The sequence below is a fragment of the Varanus komodoensis genome, unplaced genomic scaffold (genome assembly GCF_004798865.1).
Source record: "Varanus komodoensis strain SLA01 unplaced genomic scaffold, ASM479886v1 scaffold1, whole genome shotgun sequence".
NCBI classification, from domain to species: Eukaryota; Metazoa; Chordata; class Lepidosauria; order Squamata; family Varanidae; genus Varanus; species Varanus komodoensis.
Genome location: NW_025335268.1, coordinates 127,801,264 through 127,822,414, shown reverse-complemented (window position 1 = coordinate 127,822,414; position 21,151 = coordinate 127,801,264). Strand labels below are relative to the sequence as shown.

The window sequence follows — 21,151 nt, the reverse complement described above, 5'->3', positions numbered from 1 at the left end:
GAATTATTTAGTCTTTCTCCATTGGAGTAGTGCATAGAAAGCCAAACTGGTGACTGTATTGCTGCTTGTTTGTTTAATATATTGCTTTTTACAGATGTGTTCTTAAGTTACTGGGCCACCAAAGATGACTTTGGTGTTAAAGCACTTTTGGATTATCTTGTACCATATTCAACATTATCAAACCTATTGGGATTTTTACTATTTTTGTAGTGGTCCATGTTTTTCATATGCCTGCATCTCTCCTAAAAGGGGTTAATGGGTATCTCATGTGATGATAGCGATCATTCGCTCCATAAGAGATACTTGAAACTGTCAACAATTGCAGAGAGAGATGATTTTTTGCCAAGCATGCCCCATGGCGTAGCAGTTGTCACTGCAGTCCTGCTCTAGTTCCCGGAAGCACTGCTAAAAAAATCATTAATGTCTTGGAAAGCTTTTAGGAACTGCAAAAGCAGAAGGGTAAATTAGTATTGACAATAGCCTTCCTAACCTAGTGCCCTCCCGATGATGATAGAAATAAGTCTGATATATCCAGAGGGTACCAGGTTAGGGAATGTTTAGAAATACAGACAATATGCTACTGTTTATTGGTTGTACTATGGCTACATATAAAAATAACAATACATTTGTCTTTGTTTCCTTGTTTTCCCTAAGTTCTTATATCCCACATACGTATGTTTTGTTGCCTCAGTGTGTCCTCAGCTATTGGTTTGTGGTCTGTTGGGCTGTTTGGTCAGAGACAGCCTCTTTAATTGAGCTCTTGATTTCCTTTATCTGCAGGGGCCTGTACTAGGTGATCCGTAATGGCCCTTTCAACTAGTATTCTACATCCATACTGTACCAGAACTGCAACATAACATCACATACAAAGAAACAAACAGCGAATTAATCACTAAGTAAGAAAAACAAACTCCTTGGGGCGTGAAAAACCAACCTCACCAAATGAATGTGTTGTTGTTGTTGTTGTTGTTGTTAGGAAAGTATAATGGCTGAAAGTGACACAGGGATAACAAAGACAGGGCATGAGAACATGCCTAGTTTTACGAATACACAATGATAGTTCCCAGTTTCCCAGGTCAGAGCACCAAAAATGTGTTTTACATTACATTCTCTACCACAGGACAAGGTAACATGCTGTAAAACCAGAATTGTGAACTCCATCCCTCCAACATCAATACATAATCTTGTAATTAACCCTGCAAAAGTTACTTTAGTTCATGTTTTACTAACTTGCTAAGAGGCTAGTAGGTCTGCAATTTTATGGTGGCCACAAAGTAGAGAGCTCCCTTTCATGCAGAAAGAATGGAAATGCAAGGTACTAGTCCATCAGCAGAGCAGTAAAGGAAGGACAGGGTTATGTCTCTGTGCTTGCAGAAGTCCCTTATGCCTCCACCACTACTCACTCACCTGCAAGAAATTCTAATGGTAGAATTACGATTTGTAACACAGGACAGGTAAAATGTAACTCTCCAGATATTTTGGACATCATTTTCCTGTATTCTTGACTATTTGCCATGCCTCCAGAGTTTTTGTGATGTTCGTGTCCAAAACATCTGTACATCTTTCCTACTGCTCCTGGTATAATATATTTAGTACTGTCTGCCAGTTGAGGATGAAAGGCAATGTGATGGCTCCAACTTCAAGCTGACAACTAGGGTTTTGCTTGGACATCATAATACACTATGGATTACAAGCACAGTCAATGGCAATACATTCACCTGCTGTAGTGTGCAGAAAAGAGAACACACTGGAGCAATGACATCCTATTAGAGGGGAAGGGGGCTGCATGGTCAGTGTCATATGCAAGAGACAATGGTATTTTTCATGTGTACTAGGACTACTGTAAGACACTAGTGCATAGAAAGCATTAGAGCTGAAATTCTGGGAATTATAGAGGATTCATATTAAGTGCAGCTGCTTTTAGCAGTTTGTCCCTGGAGTCTGCCTGGACATTAATTTGTTACAAAGAAAGTGGAATTTATCCTTCCTTCCTTCCTTCTTTCTGTCCTTTGTCAGCATTAGAAAATACATCCTTGGTCATAAAATCTCCCAAATTGCACATAATATATATGTTGTTGTTCTCGGAGGGAACAGTTACAAAACAAACATGATCAGATATGGACACATAATAAGCTCATTCCAATCTCCTGAAAGCCAGCTAAAGGGTATTTTAAAAAATCCATAGCTGAGCTTGATTAGATAATGATGATGAGTTGTACAGAACTCAGAAGTCTGCATGCAAGCCTGATGAAGCGTTCTAGAGAACTCAAAAACTTGCACATTTTTAATGACTTTTGGTTGGTCGGTCCAAAGAAGGCATTTTGAATTTTTGTCCCTACTCATTGATCAGCACAACTATTGTTTCTAAAAGATTTAAGATATATATATATGCATGTGTTAAAAAAGTACTTTGGCAGTAGCTAACTCACAACTATATGCAGGCTATAAGCCTTGTTTTATACAATCAAGGAAAAGGGCGAATACAACAGATCCACGAGTTAAAAACAAGCAAACATTTCTGGTACTTTTTCTTTAAAGACAGGGAACTGAACTGAACACATGTTCATACCAAACACAACCACATCCACAGTGGATGAGCTGACTAAATGTGAGGCACTTAGCAGAGAAGAGGCCAGGTGTAGCAGCCCTGCCTCCTAACCCACAAGTGCCGTTGCTGCTCCGCTGAGACATATCCTAGAAAAACCATGATTGACATTATTCCGGATACAATGGGAACGGGGAGTAAGCAAGGATACAAGCCTTTCTGGCATAATATAAGGTTTCAGACAAAGAGCTGATCATGCAGTAGAATTGTTCTGGGCCTGGACATTTGCAGCCACGGGTGAAGAAACCACCCAATGGAAAGCTCTCCCACTTTTTTCAAAAATGGAACAGAACTCCTTGCACAGAGATAACTAGAACAGAATGCTTTTCCTTAGTTTTCTATGTGCCTCTCACCTGTGGCATGAGTCCATAAATTGTTTTACCATGTGGTAAGAGAGGACATGCCCAGGGAAAACAGCTTGTCTGAGGTCTTCCACTACCTGAGGCAAAGGGCAAAACGGCCACCAGCCATATACAGCAGCCAGACAGGCAGCCAGCCAAATCTCAGTGCTTTGGCACTGGTAATGCAGCAGGATTCTGCATTGCACCCAAAGGCAGAAGTCCAGCAGAACAGACCAGGTGGCACACTCAGCTCTTATCCCACAGCCCTGCACCGCTGCTCCCAGCCCCAGCATTTGTTGTCTGAGGCAGCTGTCCACCTAACAAAGCTTTCCCTAACTTTGTTAGGGAATCTCTTGATAGTCTGGTTAGGGACTTCTCCAACCTGGAGCCCCACCAGATGTTTGTCCTGGAATCTTGACCATTGGTCATAACAGCTAGGGCTTCCGGGAGTTGAAGTTCAAAACATCTGGAGGACACCAAACTAGGAATAGTTGGCCTGTGGCTTCTTACCCCCCCCCCCCCCATAAATTTCTTCTGCAAAACAGGCCAGAATTTGGTTCAAGTGCAGTTTCTCCCAGCAAGGTGATGCAAAGGTAGATGAGAGAGGGGATTAATAGAGAGATAGAGGTGGGGAAGAGAATGGCTTCCATTGCTGTTACTCTCAGTGGATGAGTCAAAGCTATCTTTGCTAACCCTTTTCTCAAACCTGGGAGATGGCAAAGTTTTTTCACATTAACATGATTCATAGAAGCCACTGTCTTTGACATGTATCTCCCATTTCTCCTACAGAAGGATAATGGCTCACTGGTAGTACAGGGCTTTCCGTGCACAGTGTTTTTGGTTCAGTCCTTGGCATCCCCTGTCAGAGCATGGAAAATTCCTGTGTGATGCCTCAAAGAAGCAGTGCTTGTTAATGTCAACGATACTGGGTAAGGTGGACAAGTAAACTGACCCCATGTAATGCAGTTTCTTATGTTTTCTTTTCCATTTTCTCCAAGTTAGATGTGTCAACAAACAGCAACATGGATAATTTCTCAATTACTACTATTTTAATCCTGGATTAGTATGAGTTATCGAAATCTTTTTATATAGTGAAACTGCCATCATTTCAGTGCCATGTTAAGACTGCCTGCTTTCTTCTAGGTATGTTTTAATGGCATGATAACAGGTCTAATTAACAGGTCTAATTTGTGCTCGAATTGTTTTTAAAATTATTTATGTTAAGTATGATATTGTATGTATAGCCTGCTTTTGCATATTGTTGTGAACTACACAGACAGTCTTGTTTCATCATCATCGTCTACTTTCTGAAAAGAAAAGCCAGCATTTTGGCTTTTATTTGGCCACTCTCTTATTCAGCCCCAGTTAATTTTGATATATTAAAAATGCCCAATGCTCTGATTCCTAATGGCATAGGATTTAGTTTGAACTTCTGCAAAATGTGAAAATCTGGACACTGTTGAGGGGGGACACCAGTACCCACCCCAACCCCCCAATCTAGGAAGAAACAGAGAAGCAACCATATCCAACTAGAGGGACTGAAGCCCTATAGAAAAAGAAGCTACAAGAAGAAAATGGATACAATCCAGAGATTCTACTGATTCTAAATGAAAAAGGAAAACTTAATAGCTAGAAATTCTCAGCTAGTGCCAGCAAGTCTCAGAAGGTTTCAGTCCTGTGAACTCATTATAGTCCAAATTACAAGGATGACTACTCAGTCAGCAGAGGAACACAGAAATATTTAAAACAATCACCCCTCAGCACAGAGATCTTTCATGGCAGCTTCTCCAACCTCATGCTGTATATATGTGCTGCACTGCAATTCCCATAGTTCCCAGCCAGCATGGCCACTAGGAATTATGGAAGCTGCAGCCCAACATACCTGGGGGGTTCCAGGCTGCAGATGGCTGCTTTACACAGGATTCTGCAGAGCACAGATGGTGAAACTCACTCCATCTTCCAAGGTCTGTTGATTTAAATCACTATACAGGGACTCTCTGCAAACCTTGAAATTCATTTTGTGCCCAGAGATAGGCACAGAGAAGGCTATTCAACCCAGATGCTTGGTTCTTGAGAGGGAAGCAATTCTGAACTACAAGTTATTCCTTGGCAGGGGTAATTAATCTGACTACAGCTTTTGGAGAGCCGTGGGAATGCCAACTTCAAAAGCCCAAGTAATACATTGATGAGAGTTTATTAATCATACTTTAGTCTCTTTTGCAATTTGTTGGGAATGGCCTCAAGTTGTTGGAAGTGCCTTCATGTCAGCCAAAACCAACCAAATCCAGAACTTACAATATCTTGCCCTGGCTCCTGAACGCTGGGCTGGCCTTCAATGGGCTCTCGTAGGTATAGAAGGGCACAAGCAACAAGAAGGGACTTGGGTATGCACAGTCCTGGCAGCAGGTACTGCTTGGCTAGGATTCAGTAACATTAATCACCCACAGAGGCCTTCCTATTTTTTTAATGGAGAAGACAGAGAATCTAGGCGGACAGCTCAAATCAGCAAAATGGATCCAGCAATTTCCTCATTACTCACAGGAAAGTTTCTGGGCCTGCCATGCAACCCTGCTGAGAAGCATCCAAGTCTGGCATGCCGTGCTCATCATCTCCATACTCTAGAGCTATGTCCAGACAGCAATGTCCCCATGATGGATTTAGTGCTGGAGCACCACATTGAAAGAGGAGGAGAAAATAACTTTAAGGAAGAGGTACCAGTTGGCTTAAGGGTTTACATTCCTGTTTCTATTGATTATGCTGGCCCTAGCTTTCTAACTGGATTAGCAGTGATAAGCATAGGAGCTGAGGATTGGCTGTGTGACCCAGGAGATGTCAGGCATTCTGGCACTAAAAAGCAAGTGTTCTCTCTGGGAACGGCCACACTTTTGCAGCTCTGCCTTACTCATGGCCTACATGGCCACCCCAATATTTCAGTTAGCTTCAGACCATTTCAGGTGCTCAGGCTAGTGGTTTCCTGTTATATTCCCCCTTTTCCTTTTCTGGCTGCAAAATTACCACAAGCACCCACTTTTAACAAATCACAGTTCCCTGTCACATTTGGGCTACTTAGTACAGAATGTTTATACTACAAGGTCAATCATATAAAGGAAAACGATGATTATATCTGAAACAGGCCTCACTTAGAAGAGAGAAGGTATCATATAGGGCAGAAGTGTCCTCAAACCAAGTGCTCTTTGAGAATCCCAATGCAGCACACTAATTTTCTCCCAAATACCATACCACTTTCCCTAAATTTTGGCAGTTTCCTGGCTTTTGTGCAATTTCCTCCCCTAGCAGCCCATTCTAAAATGGTTACATGCCTTCTCTAAGGCAGTAAGAACTTTAAGTCAATACGTTCTGGTAATATTGGCCAACCCCTTCTGCCCCTGGTCCCACCCATCACTGGATTGAGGCCCCTGGAAGCTTGAAAGTCACCCAGTCCAACCTCTCTATCTAACATTCCTGACGGATGGCTGCTTAACCTCTGCTTCAACACCCACCAGCAAAGGAGAGTCATTGAGCTGAGTGGGCCCTCAATGGAGTTGCAACCCCAACTTCATGGGTTGCATGGTAGCCATCACCACAAGTCTCCACTTTTTAAAGGATCTTAGAGAGATAAAGCAAGGGTAGGAGAGAGAGAGAGAGAAACCAACAGTGACAGGTGAGGGGAAACCTTGACAGGAGAGCCCAACATAAAATTAGAAGTGGCTTCAATGTTGAATGTTGAGATTAAATGTGCACCTTAAGTCTGAAAGGGCTGAAAACTATCAACAAAGATGAAAGCAGATAATTCAGCAGACAAGATGGTTTAGATTTGCTGATTTCCCATCATTAGACTGGACTCCGGGAGCAATGAGTTGATATAATTCATTTACCACCCATTACTGTCAAGATAAAAGCATACCCAGAATCATAGTGGGGAAACCTCTGTACTCATCTAAAGCTATAAGTCTGAGCCAGACAGAGGTCCTTGAGTTTTCAATTCACAATGTATTTGCAATGCGATAACTTACAACTTTCATATTATTTAGCAAGAAGGCTGAAGAGGGAAGTGTCAGGTTTTATATTCTTAACAATAAGTAGTAGCATCATATGAGCAGGAGGGATGGGAAACCACAGCTCAATGCCAAGACATGTCTTGCATGCTGAAGGCCCCAAGTTCAATCCTGACAAACCACTGGCAGTCAGTGCTAACCTATCTGGGCCAGATGGACCAGTGGTCTGACTTGCTTTCTATGTTTGATCCATTTTAATAGCACGAGTTCAGAAGCAGGCATCCCACACTGAGGCCCCAACTTGTGGCAGCTTGGTGTGCCGCTAAACCTTTGGCAAAGAAGACACATTCTTCCCTTCATGCAATCAGCACCCTGCCACGAAGGAGGAGACCACATGAGTGAAAAGGCCTGTGTGGCCCACATGGTTTTAGTATTCATATACCCTCATGGTATGTGGGAATATTACACTGTTGTCGTGGTTGCAAAAGAGGTCCATGTCAAATCCAGTTCCTTCCCATCCATGGCCTCCAGCCCTCCTCTCATCTAGTTATATCTCAAAGCAGCTCAGCACTATCAAGATAAATCGAGTAATCTCTCATGTTCATTGCCTCTACATGGGACATGAGAGGAGCAATGTCCTCCTTCCCCTTCTCATGAGTTGTATGAAAAACCATGCTCCTTGGAGAGTTTGAGACAAAATGAAAAGTTAAAGAAGGGAAATAAGATTGGACAACAGCTTCAGGGGATGTAACAGCTTTCCCAAGCCTGCTGAACATACTATTCACACCAGACCATTGGTGATGTGGAGTACCACATTATAGGCAACAAAATTATCTGCACCTGTAAGGTCAAAAAGTAGGATAAAGAAAGAGCAAATCCAGGAAAGGTAATGGCAGTGATGAGGAACCAGTATACAGACTGTGGCAGGTGTGATTCTATCCCACTGAGTGTCTTTGCAGCAGCTTCAAATGAACTGAGAATATCTAGCAGCAATAAACCAAAAATGAGATCATTTCAAGGTCTGCAGGAGGAGAACAAAAATGTGAGAGGGAGAAGCAGAATTGAGGGCCAGAACCTTGGTAAAGATGTCACCAGGTTAGCAACCAGGCAACTTTGTTTACAAACTTAGGACCTAAATTTGACCCCCACATAGCCCAGCCAACATCCCCCGCCCCAAACACAATCCTGCCATAGATCAATCTGAGATCTGGCCAGCAGGTCCCAGAGCTGAGTGGGAGGATGCATGAGCAAACATCTGAGTGACTTCTTTCTCCCCAACCTCCTGGTCTAATGCAGGTTCCAGGCTGGTTTGAAGTACTATAGAAAGATGCTGTTGATTTTTCTGGCTATGCTAGAAGAAAAGCAATAGGGAAGAAATGGGCAATGGAACTACAAGATGGACAATGAAGTAGAACAGGGATCACTAAAGAAAAAACTTCCCTAGGAGAGACTCTTCCAAACTGGTGTTCTCCAGATGTGTTGGACATCTGTGTCCCATTACTCCCAGTCTGAATGGCATCCACAATGAAGATGTCCTGAAAAGCATCTACACAGTAAGTCTGGCATAATGGCCAGTTGCTATGCCATGGAAAGTTTCTGTTCGGTTCCCAGGAATATGCAAGCCAAGGTGTAGAAATGCCCTACACAACGGCAGCAGTCCATCAGACAATGTGCTCCCAGTAGCTGCCCTTCCCAGGTGTGCTGCTTTCGGGAATAATTAATGTGCCAGCAAGGAGAGTGCAGATGAACACAACAGCTCTGTCCCCCACAATCCTTGAAGGGCAAGAGAGATTTCTGAATCTGTGTAGGCTCCCTGCATGGTTTAGAAACAGAAATTTCATGGCTTCACACAGCTCTGCTTCTGTTTTCCATCTGCTAATTGAGGCAGGCTGTGGAACTCTTGAGCAGGTGTCTGGAACAGGTTTTAGGATGGATAAGAGCAAACAAGATGAAGTTTGATCAGACAAGACAGAGGTGCTCTGAGCAGGGAAACTGGCTGATCTGGGCAGAGGGACGCACCAATTCTGGAAGGGTTGAGTTCATTCAAAGGACAAGAGCTCTTTGTGTTTTGGTGCTGTCAGTGGGACAGCAGTGGCTACGACTGCCCTGTTCCAGCTTGGGCTAATGCTTGGAATGCATGCACTAATTTTATCCAGACTAGACTTCTGTCATGTGCTATATGTGGGACTGCCTTTGAAGATGACCCAGAAATTGAAGCCGCAGCAGAATGTTCATCATGGTAAGAGTACACTAGAATGTTTGCATAAGAGTTGTGCAAGCTACTGGGTGGGGAGGAAGGATCCAGTTCCAATTCAAGGTGCTGGTTTTGCCCTTTAAAACCCTAAATGGTTTCAGGCTAGATTGCTCAAGGAACACACTGCACTGATCAATGCTCTAATATTAGCATTGTAGATCCTACACACTGGCCCTGCGATTGGTGAGTTCTAGAGAGGAGGTCTTTGAAAGAGTGACTCCTGTCTTCTGGAAATCCTAAAGCCCCCCTAGTTGTTGTATTTTTTAAAAAAATGTTTGGTTCACACCAAGCGTTAAGCCACAGTGATTCATATGCCATGGTATAGAGCAGGGGTTCTCAAACTTTTTCAATGGTTGAAAGGTGCTGGTGATGGGCGCGGGCCGCCAAGGAGGTGTGGGCGGGGGGCACGGGCTGGGGTGGGGGGGTGCGTGCGAAGATCCTTTTCTCCAAGTGAGTCCAAAATGATCTCCGCACAAGCAAGCCGCTGTCTTGGCATGCACGTGTGCCCAAAACCTCTATGGCAGGCCGGATAAATGAGCATGGCGGGTCAGATCCGCCCCGTGGGCTGTAGTTTGAGGACCCATGGTATAGAGGGTTTAATAAACACACACTGGCTTATTGTGTTGGCCAAACCAGGCAACCAAATAAGCCATGGACAAGTAAAAAAAAGCCAGATATCCCCTCATGAGTACAACAGAAAGGCTTACAACTCTTGCCAAGGGTCTAGCAAGTGACTGCTTTTCCCTGGCATGGAAAAGAGTTCAGAAGCCACAGTAGCACTTGGGACCACTGGGAGAGGATTCCCTCTGCCCTGCTAGCAGGAGGGGGTACTTCAAACTTCAGGGAAACCTCATGGGGGGAGGCAGACTTGCCCCTTTAAGTCACAAGCCCTGTGGAGTTTCCCTCAGGTTTTGCCCCTTCCCAAGGGCTATTTGCTCAGGTTAAGCTGCAAAACTAAGGGGACCATTGCAGCTTCCTTAAAACCCTGCTGTTCCTGTGTAGAAAGCGGGAAGAACTGGGGGGGGGGGGGATTGAGGGGCATCCCCTCAAACCTCCTTGTTTATAGGTTCTTGGGTGGCTTTAGCGGGCAAGTTCTTTGTGCTCTCCACAGAAGCAGCCCAGGGACACATGACCACACCCCAAAAACCTTGAGGATTCTGCTGCAAAGCAGGCTTTCCACACACACACCACCTCCAAAAAAAAAAAAAAAAAGGGAAAAAGGTTAAAAATAACTAGCTGTGGGATACAAAGCTGCAATTTGGCAGCTACACTGAGACTATTCAGACAAGTGCCCACACCAGATTGCAACTTGCGTACTGCTAGCTATTTCTTTGAGACTGTTTTAAAGGTCGAGGATGCAGGAAAACAGCAGCAACTTTGGGATTTGTGGGCCTGCGTTGCCCTCACTTAAAGGTCAAGCTGTGGCCAGTGCTAAATGGCTTGCTGTGGCTCAGGGACCTCTTGCTCCTCCTGCAGGGTCACCTTGCATTCTGCAGGAGAACAGGGGAAGGGAGAGGGGACAAACAAGAGGGAAGCAATCCCTACTGTGTCAGATCATTGCTTAGGTCCAGAGGAAATTTTACCCCAGTTCTTGGTTTAGATTTCCTAGGAATTTAACATGTAGCGTGAGCCCTGCCTTTCCACCTGTTCCAAATGGCTTTTAACTGGTGTGTTTTATGAGCTGTTTGCTGTTTTACTTGAGTTTTACTATGGAGGAAGTTATTTAAAATGTTTATTATAGTATTATGGCATTTGTATTTTTGTGCTTGTCAGAGGGGCCCTTGAGCAATGGACTCAGCTTAGGGCTGAAGATGCTCTCATGACTCCTCATGCTGAACTCCACTCTCTATCATATGGTGGCTTCAAAGACTCAGGAGGATGGGAAGAACCCAGCTCCTGAACTGCCCTGCTGCAGGCTTTCATGCTGGAAGGAAGAGTCCTGGAACTTCCATCCCCTTCCATCCCGTCCGCCTTCATCCATGGACAACTGCTTCCCAAACCGGTATGCACCATGGGAGTACCTCCTTCTCACTGTGTGTGTGTGTGTGCACACACGTGTGTCAGAGAGAGAGAGAGAGAGAGAGAGAGAGAGCGCACGCGCGAGAGAGAGAGCGCACCTTTATCCTTTCACTATTTTCCAATTGAAAAATCACCTCCCCACTGCTATTTTCACCTCTGCAGGCACTTTTGTGGGCAAATCGGGGGGCGGGGGGGGGCAGGCTTGAGTGGGAAAATGTTGCAGGGGAATCATCAAATACCCTTCTTCACATAGAGGAATGTTTTGTTCAAACTGATGACCCTGTGGTTACCATTCCAAAAATGGAAATGAACTGGTCACGTGGCAACTATTATAATCTTATTTTGGTTTTAGTTGACTCCAGACCAATGTTGGAGCAACACAGCAGAAGAACTGTGGGGAATGAAAACCACTGGTCCGTCTAGCTTGGCATTACAACAGCTCACCAGGGTATCAGAGTCTTTGCCAACCCTATCTAGAGATGCCAGGATTGAACCTGTTCTCTACCGCTAATCTTTGCTCCTTCTCCAGATCCCTACTTGGCAGTGAGTCTTGTCCCTGGTCTCTTCTTAAAGCACTACCACCACCCCTGTGTGGCCCCAGTGGAGCTATCCATGGTCCTGAATGTTTGCTGCAGAATTTGTAATAATGCCAGGCCTACCCAGAACACAGCTCCTAGCCTGAGATGGGATCTCTAAAGTTGGGGCAAACATGGGTCGATTGCCAATCCAAACAGAGGAAGGATGGACTTGTTAGCTCCTGTGATGTGGCCAGCACACTGGACCATGGCCCGGTCACTGGGCCGCCCCCAGCTGGTTGTGCTCACCGGTTTGGCACAGGAGACACATGTTTCTGTGATCCAGATTTGGCATTTCCACCAGGACAGCCCCCCCTGCTCTAATTACATCTTTAGATTGTCTTTCCCTTGCTACTTCCTGTTCCCAATTGCAGCTGTGAAATATGCTAATCCACTGCTTACACCACAAAACAAGGGAGCTAATAATAACCTGCAACTTTTCAAAGCACAAAAAGGGGTAGATGTCGGCGGCTCACCCTTCCTAGTGCAGCTGCCTTCCCACGCTAGTTGACTCCTTGTGCTGCATGACAACTGGCTGGTCCTGGGCCTGTTTCTTTTGCATTCTTTGTGGGTGCCCCTCCAAGAAATCCTTGAATGCTCCATGAAAAGGGCAAATGCCCACTCTTTATCTCAAGAAACATTGATCAAGCACGACGACACTGTCTCTTTGGGCTGATTAATGTCAAAGATTCCAAATGTTTAAAACTTACATAGGACTCTTACACAGAGCACAGAGATGCAGCTGGTACAATTTTGAATGCATTCCACACTCCTTTTCTATAGAGGGGTTTCCTGCCCCTTTTCATATCCATGATGTCAGATAAGCAAAGCTGCAATATTCCGTCTTTTGCAAATGGGACGTCAGACCTGAGGAGGAAGCCAGCTGACTTGTCCCATGTGTGATTTATTTATATCTTTGTCACATATTAGTTAAACCTCAAGTCATTCTCATGGGTCCTCTGCCTCCTCCCATCACTTAAAAGAAAATCTGCTGAGGTTCTCACAGCTACATGTTTATAGTGTCATTCGTGCAAATAAGCATGAATTGTATTTTCTCTTATTTCTCATCCTGGTAATGATTTGCAAAGTATAATAAAATGCTGCTACTGCAAAGCACACCTTTCAAAGTCATAGATGTCAGTGCATTTGCTGCAGCCAAATAAAGATAAGGATTCAACAGTCTCCTGTAATGAATGGTAATCACAATGTCCAATTCTTTTTTGAACATGGAAAGCAGAGAATTGCACCCTTCTTCAAGACAGTACAGTTCACAGCAAGGGCAGCTTTTTTTTTCAGCCCAAAGTCCAGTCTTTACATGTTCTCATCAGTTACATTCCAGTGGTGGGTGCAGCCAAAAACAAAATATATCAGCATATTTTAATTTAAAGGTCTCACTGCCAGAACTAAGCAGCAGGAGAGATATCTCAAGTCTTCAGAATGAGCAAAATGTGCACAAATGCTGGGAAACCATCAATTTATTGGTGGTTGGGGCAAGGCCTGTAGAGGAACCCCCAAGGGCTTGAGGTTCTGCACACCAGTCTATGCTGCCAGGTCTGTCGTGGCTGCAGGTCAAGTGGGCATCAGATTAGCACAATTTGAACAGACATCCCCTTCTATTGACATTGCACTTCCTATCTATTCCTACAGAGAAATGAATCATGCAAGCCCATATGTGTGAAACAACAACAAAGAACACACATTTCCATAAAGATGTTCTTGCTATGCAAGTCCCCATGGATGCCATGATTATGCTTGGGTTCTTTGCAGGAATATTTAGGAGCTTGAAAGTTCTCTAGGTACATAGTTTTTATTCTGTGTGAAGTATAACAAGTCAGCAGATGGAGATGGCTCTGCAGAACTTTTATTTTAAATACAGCCTTCGTATTAAAGAACCAGAGCCATTTACACATCTGCCTTTGGAAAGCATGCACACTGTACTCTGTGATGGCTGCTGGCACCCACTTTAGTGAGGAAACATGGATGTACAAAGAATGATGGGCTCAACAGTATCCAGAGTCTTTGCAATCAAGTTGCCGACTTGCCTCCAAATGCTTCAATATTTGCAGTCACAACTTCCTGTGATTTTTTATTTTGCCAGCACCATACATTGTTTGAAACACCAAGAACACCAGATTAAAACTTGGTGTCGCCATTCAAAGGAATTCCACAGGTTCTTTGTGTCCTTGACTTGTTCAACTCTTTTCCCCTCTCTACAGATTGGGAATTTGCACACCCTGTTTTCAGTACCTGAGAGCAAAGTGAAAAAGCAATTAAAGGGAACCAGAGCAGGAGACAGGAAGAGGAAAATCTGAAACATGTTCAGTAAAACCAAAATCTGCCAGTTTTTGACTCCCTTGTGAACCCAGCTGCTAAAAGTGGCAGCTTTTGTCCATGGTCACACAACCTTTCAACTTCCAAGTAAGAAGCTGCCAAAGACTGAAAAATAGGAAGAGGGGTGGGAAACAGCAGTCATGAGCCTGGAAACTGTGTAAACTGACCTTGGTCTTTGTTATTGTATTTAGGATTCAAGCTTAGGCATGCTTACACAGGGGGAAAAAGTCCTATGACTCCCAGCATACCCCCGGCAGCATGGTAGGTGGAGAATGCTGAGAGCTGTAGGACTTTGTTCTGCCTAAACACACATAGACTCACAGCCTTGGAGGCTCACAAAGACAGTCCTGCAATAAATTAGATGCATTTTATCTGACAGGAGTCATACAGTGCAAATTCATTGTACACAGATTAGGCCAAGCAGATGATTTCTCTGTTCATCAACAGTGTGTGCTGTCTGTCTCTCCTGAATTTGTCTAGCAAATTATCTTTGCAGCAATGTAAAAAAAGGGAAAAGAAAGATAAGATATAGCTTTTGCTGCCAGGCTGTATGATTTTTATGTAGATTACTGATCCCTGGCAGCTGATTTATAAACTCAAACCTAGCCATGTAAGGCCAAGCTCTTGAGTTTGAACTCATTATTGTCTGGCATTGCCACTCAAAACCAGAAGCAGCTTCAGTGAGATACCAGTTCCCACTGATCTTCCAAAGTCAATGGAAACCATTTTCTGCTTACCTTCCACAGGTGAGGTCTTCAACCTCTTGCAAATGTTATGCACTCCCCCATAGGTGTCATTGATCCGGCTCACTGCTTCTGCACTGCGAAGTTCCATAAGGTTCCGTAGCTCCATAACGGAACAACCAAATTCCCCCTCATGGCTGCCCTCAACAACAGAGTTCCCTGGATGGTGATCTGCAGAGTTGTTCGTCATCTTGACAAAAATGAAGTGGGTCAGTGAGATATGCTGGGTGCTCCTGTGTTACTTTGTGGCTTCTCTCCTCTGTGAAGTCCGAGCAGGTGATGCAAACTTTAGATCTCCACACAGAAGTGGCACCCACGTCCTACCAACTATAGAGCACCCAAAACAAGCTCTCTGGGGAGAAAAGAGGATCTTGCATAAGATGGCAGGTCTAGAGCAGGAGGTGATGAGGATGGAGAACCAGCACTTCCTTCTGAAACTCCCCAGGTGAAGCTGCTGAAGCTAGCCAAGCCCGACTTCTTCCAAGGAAGGTGTAAACAGGATGTGCATGTTACTGTGGAAGCAACCTTAGTAACTACCAGCCGGCATCTCCCAGAGAAAGAGATGGGTTCCTTGGATACTGCCTTCAACGAAACTGCAAGACAAGGATTTGAAACAAAAATTATAGTTAATAAGAGGCCCAAGAGACGGGCTAATATGCACATGGGTACAACAGATGCAGTCACGGCAGCAAGAGTACTGAGTGTGGAAATGAAGTTGCTGGAAGGAAGCTGCTGGGCTTTTTGGCTGTTCCATGGACTTCTGAAATCAAGGGTGTACAACTCTTTCAGCTGCGAGGGCCACGTGTGATGCTGGCTTGGAGGGCCATGGTTTGCTGTTGTGCTCACCCCTGCATATACACAAATGTACATATATAAGTGATAAATCACACACAAGCATGCTCATGGGATCCCGAAGTGGTAGGATTTGCATGATGAACTGAGGGGTCAGCTTTGGAAGTGGCATGGAATTCAGAGTGGAGGGAATTAGGCGCTGTGGATGTGTTGCTGTAATCAATTTTATTTTATTAGAGGTTTTTATTAGGAATCTCAATCTTCCTTATGAGCTTAGATTTGGGATAGAGGACCAGGGAATTATCTCTGACTTTGGGCTGCTCTTCAGAAATACCCGGAGCATCCTGGAAGTTCAGCACTGAAATTTAACTTGCCTTCCCACACAAAGCAATACCTTTTTAAAAAATATGTATGCATAATTATAATCAACACTAATTTTAAAAGCATCACCACCTCTGCTGATTCAGAGGTGCCATGAGCAACCAAAATGTTTTGACCCCAAATTATTAAAAGAAAACACAGCCCTTAACATGCCACACTCAGTGTAAATAGATCATAAACTCTGGCCCTGGAGAGGAGAACACATTCAAAGCTATGTAGTTTTATTTGCTAAAATAAGGGGAAAGTGTGGTAGGAAATTGCTTCCTAGCATTTTCCACCTTTGAGGCTTGGGGCATTAAAGGGTCAGCATCAACATTCTCGACCTTTAAAGAAAAAAATGAGCACATCTTTAAAAACAGTGGCAGAAACTTAGGGCAACTGTCCTAGTTACACTAGTGATGCCATGCAAAGATTCCTAATAAAAATCCTGCACTGCCACTGAAAACTGCTTTGGAAGGTTGCGTCTGAGCCTAAGTTAATCCTCTCTGCTTCCAAGTGAATGGGATGGGGAAAGGAGGGTACAGCCTCCCTTCACCCTTGAAACCAAGGGTGGAAGGTGGAAACTGTGGCACTTTATGTTGGCTGAGCATTTGGAATGTCACACAGGAAAGGGGAGCATCACATGCACTATCCAGAATCAGACCAGAATTGTGTTTGCCTGGGAAGAGGTAGGGGACTCTACTGATCCCTAATGTTTTCCTCCAAGGCTAGAGTTCTAAAGGTAGATGCCCTGTCCTGCCACCTGGTTCACACATAACACTAAACCATGGTGTGGGTTTCTTGAAATCAGGCTTCTTGACATACCTGAACCCACCTTTATAAACAAATCATGGTTTCTTAATCAGCCGAGAACCATACATAGTATAAAAGGTCTCACTGTTTTAAAACATGGCTTGTTATATGTTTGCTTCCAGAACTAAGGCTTATCCTTGGCTTGTTGGCACTGTTGTCCACCTAAGAACAGTGGTACCTAGCAAGGACAGCCTGAAAATGAAACCCCAGTGAAGGCTGGCAAAACAGGCAGGAGAAAAACATACTAGAAACAAAAACCCTGCAGTTTGTTCACTTCTTTTCTCCCCACTGCCTCCCACTCACGCTTGTTCTTTGCCTTGATGAATTCCAGGGTTAAACAAACCTTGTGTCATATTCCTACTAATGGTGGGCTGTGTTATACAAACTGGGTCACATACAATTTCACATCTGACCCATAGGTAGCAATGGTCTTGCAATATCACAGACTTGATGTTCACAACCCAGCCAATCCCACTGATCAGGACTGGCAGCTCTTTCACTTTTTCCTTGACAGGTCCCTATCCCACCTTTCCATAAACCAGAGAAGGGCAACTTATGGCTCCCCAGATATTTTCCCCTAGCAACATAGCCATTGGTGAGCAATGATGGAAGTTTTAGGCCAAAACTATCTGACATTTCCTGATTGATAAGCACATTCCAGTCACTATTTTGTAGATCTATTTGTTTTTATTGTACTTTGTGTTGTAATTCATTGTTACACCACTCCAATCTCACTCAATGTGAGGCAGTTTATAAATTTTGCAATAAACAATGTGGAAGACCACTAGTTTTTTTGCAATAAATAATGTGGAAGACCACTCATTCTTGCTACAAACTGTCTCCCAGTATCAAGTTTGTCTTTGTTCATAGTTGCAGATCTTTTGGTTATATATAATCCACAGCACAGACTTTTCCTGGATAAACAGACAACATAATGGCCATGATGTTTAGAAAGAAGTCAAAAACCATGTTTAAATAAAGGACCAAATCACCACTTCCACAGCCACCTGAGTTGAAGAAAGGATACTGTTATCTCATAAGAGCCAGAGTCTCCTATTCCGTTTTTTTGAACTAGACACAGGGACAGAACACAAGCTAATAAGCAGCTTCCACTACACACCAGAGTGCTCCGTACTGTCAAATGACAATCTGGCTAAAGGAAACTGCCAGATGCAGAAGGATAGAAAAAGGAAAACTGTAACAGATGGATGTTGGAGGAACTGAGGGGAGGGTAAGGAAATGCTCAAAGGACAAACTGTTATGGTCCCTATCCACATCCTCTTCAGCCTTGATAACAACAGGGCACATTGTACTGCCACTCATCACCCAGCATCCCCAGCTGAGTGAAGGTTCAATATGAGTAAAATTCCTGAGTGAAGAGATAGGAGGCCATCTGGCAGTGCCATTCACACCAAAAAGCGGGTTTCCATGTTTCTAGCCCACCAGCACAGGGTTTGTGCGCAGTACTCTATGCCCAGGCTCTTTCCCCACTATAGGACTAGTTGTACATTACACACAAAAGCATATAACGAAGGACCAAATGAGGAATGAGGATGGAGATGCATGGAAATTGGGTATGCCTAAGCACATATCTATTCTTTATACTTTTGCAGGTGGCAACTGAATCCTGATCAGGACAGTTGTGCTAGGAAGAGAGGTTTAAAGCCCTCTTCCCCCATGCCCTATTTCCCAGTGTGGCACCTCCTACAGCTTCATTTGCCCATTAGGAAAAATGCATATGCATAAATATGCTTTTCTTAATGTGAAAAAATAGCAGCATGGGAAGGGGCAACTTTCATCAGCAAAATATCATGTGGAACAAGGATTACACTGTGTCACAGCCCCAGTCTAGATTGCACCCTGTCTGCCTATGCAGTCCATGAAGTGTTATTTACAAAGATTTAAAAAGGGCAGAGATATATTCATTACCCTCTGCTATCATGTTTAGCTTGGCCCTGAACCACAGCACCATCTTAAAGTGGTAAAATAATGATACATTTTCTATTATTGTTCTTAGGATGTTATTTACATCCAGTCCTTCAATATTTCTTGTTTCAGAGAGACTTAGCACTTTCACTATTTGCCTTGCCTTTACTCCAAATCCTACTCAAGTGACTTCCCCCTTCCAATGAGGTTCCCAAAGAGTAGGGCACTTAATTTTGTACATGTATATTCAGCCCCCTTTGGCACAGTGGGTTAGGGTTAGGGTTAAACCGCTGGTGCCGCTGTGGGTTAAACCGCTGAGCCGCTGGGCTGGTTGATCAAAAGGTCGACAGTTCGAATCTGCAGACGGGGTGAGCTCCCAAACTCTTTCCCAGCTCCTGCCAACCTTGCAGTTCAAAAGCATACAAATGCAAGTAGATAAAAAGGTACTACTTCAGTGGGCAGGTAACAGCGTTCTGTGCACTTCGGTGTTTAGTCATGCTGGCCACATGTCCATGGAAGCTATCTGCGGACAAACGCTGGCTCCCTCGGCTAGGAAATGGAGATGAACACTGCCCCAAGAGTCAGACATGACTGGACTTTAATGTCATGGGGAAACCTTTACCTTTTTTAGTTGTACAGGGCAGTGTGATTAAGTGATTCATGTTAGTTTAGGACTAGAGATGTCTAAATTCAAATCCTTATTTAATCAAGATACTTACAGGGTGATTTTGGGTTAGTCACTGTGAGGGTTGTCCTAAATTTGTGGGGAGAGATAGAGCTAAGTATGTATGCCCTACCTTGAACTCCCTGGCAGCAGAATGGGAGAAAATAAGTGATGTAATTCATCTTTCAATCTGAACAAGATTCAAAGTAGGCTAAAATTGTTCACTCACATTGCCAATTTCACATTTAGATTCAACCCTCCACCATCCTCATGCATCAGCCAACAAGACATTGATCTCACATATGCTTACCTGAAAAAGGTAGCAACTGAGGCCCCAATTTAAATACAAAACTGATTGTGCAGGATGTCACACAGGTAAGCAATTTTAAGCAGCCAGTCATCTTAAGTTGGGCTTCAGCTAGTGTTTAGGAGGGAGAGAGACTAAAGAAAATTCCCCATGATAAGGCCTGAATATGAGGCGATTTGGCCTGGGTAACCAAGATTTTAAAAAGATACCAAGACTTTTGTGTTTGCATCTTGAAACTGGAGAGAAGGAAGATGAAAATAGCAGCAGCAGCCATCTTCACTGCCTAAGAATAATAATAAAGCCCACTAAGAGAAGAATTGCTGTCCTTTTCTCTGCCAGGGCTCTTCTGTAAATACTTCAAGCTGCTTGATAGGTGTACTTTCAACTAATGTAACTTCACACACACAAGAATGACAATGCTGTGATAGAGGAAGATTCATTTGTTGAATCTCTGCCTGATGCCCCATTACAAACTCACAGGAATTGAAGAAAGAGCATGCAATGTGGCTAAATAGCCACTGCCTTTATGCCCACAGATATAACTGCTATTTTAGAAGTTTTCATGACAAACGCAGTAACCAGAAAGTGCAAACAGAGAAAAACTGCTACAGCAATGGAGAATGCAGCAGACAGCTTGAAATAGTGTTTCTGAGATATGTCAACTCAATAACGCAGTTTATCACAGTAGAAGCTCTAATTCCTGGGCCTGCTGGAACTATTCCATTGCATCCCTGAGAAAGATTTCCAACCAACAGGTGTTTAATAATACTCAACAAAAATGGCAATCTTGGAAAAGAGCAGAACTTGAATAAGTGTCTTTATGTATGGATGGGAATGGCAGTGACATATGGCAACTACAGCGGTTTGTTGTTGTTGTTAGTCGAGAAGTCGTGTCCAACCCATCGCGACCCCATGGACAACAATCCTCCAGGCATTCCTGTCCTCCACCATCCTCTGGAGTCCACTTAAGCTAAGTGACTGCTTCAGTGACTCCATCTAGCCACCTCATTCTCTACCGTCCCCTCCTTCTGCCGTCAATTGTTCCCAGCATTAGGCTCTTCTCCAGTTAGTCCTTCCTTCTCATTAGGTGGCCAAAGTATTTGAGTTTCATCTTCAGTATCTGGCCTTCTAAAGAGCATTCAGGGTTCATCTCCTCTAGGACTGGCTGGTTTGATCACCTTGAAGTCCAAGGGACTCGCAGGAGTCTCCGCCAGCACCACAATTCAAAGGCCTCAATCCTTTGGCGCTCAGCCTTCCTTATGGTCCAGCTTTCACAGCCATATATTGCAACTGGGAAAACCATAGCCTTGACTATATGCACTTTTGTTGGCAGGGTGATGTCTCTGCTTTTTAGTATGCTGTCTAGATTTGCCATAGCTTTCCTCCTTGGGAGGAAAGCTATGGCAAATCTAGACAGCATACTAAA

At 43.9% G+C, this 21,151-nt stretch overlaps 1 protein-coding gene across 4 annotated transcripts in view; it reads right to left on the bottom strand.

The window, feature by feature from the left end:
* ATP2B4 (ATPase plasma membrane Ca2+ transporting 4) overlaps positions 1–21,151 on the bottom strand; it is a 167,728-nt gene that overhangs the window by 78,889 nt on the left and 67,688 nt on the right. For all 4 annotated transcript variants that reach the window (XM_044445354.1, XM_044445335.1, XM_044445319.1 and 1 more), the window contains one exon: positions 14,858–15,456. In XM_044445354.1, coding sequence (XP_044301289.1) covers positions 14,858–15,053 — 196 coding nt within the window. In that variant the 5' untranslated portion in view covers positions 15,054–15,456. The remainder of the gene's footprint in view (positions 1–14,857; positions 15,457–21,151) is intronic.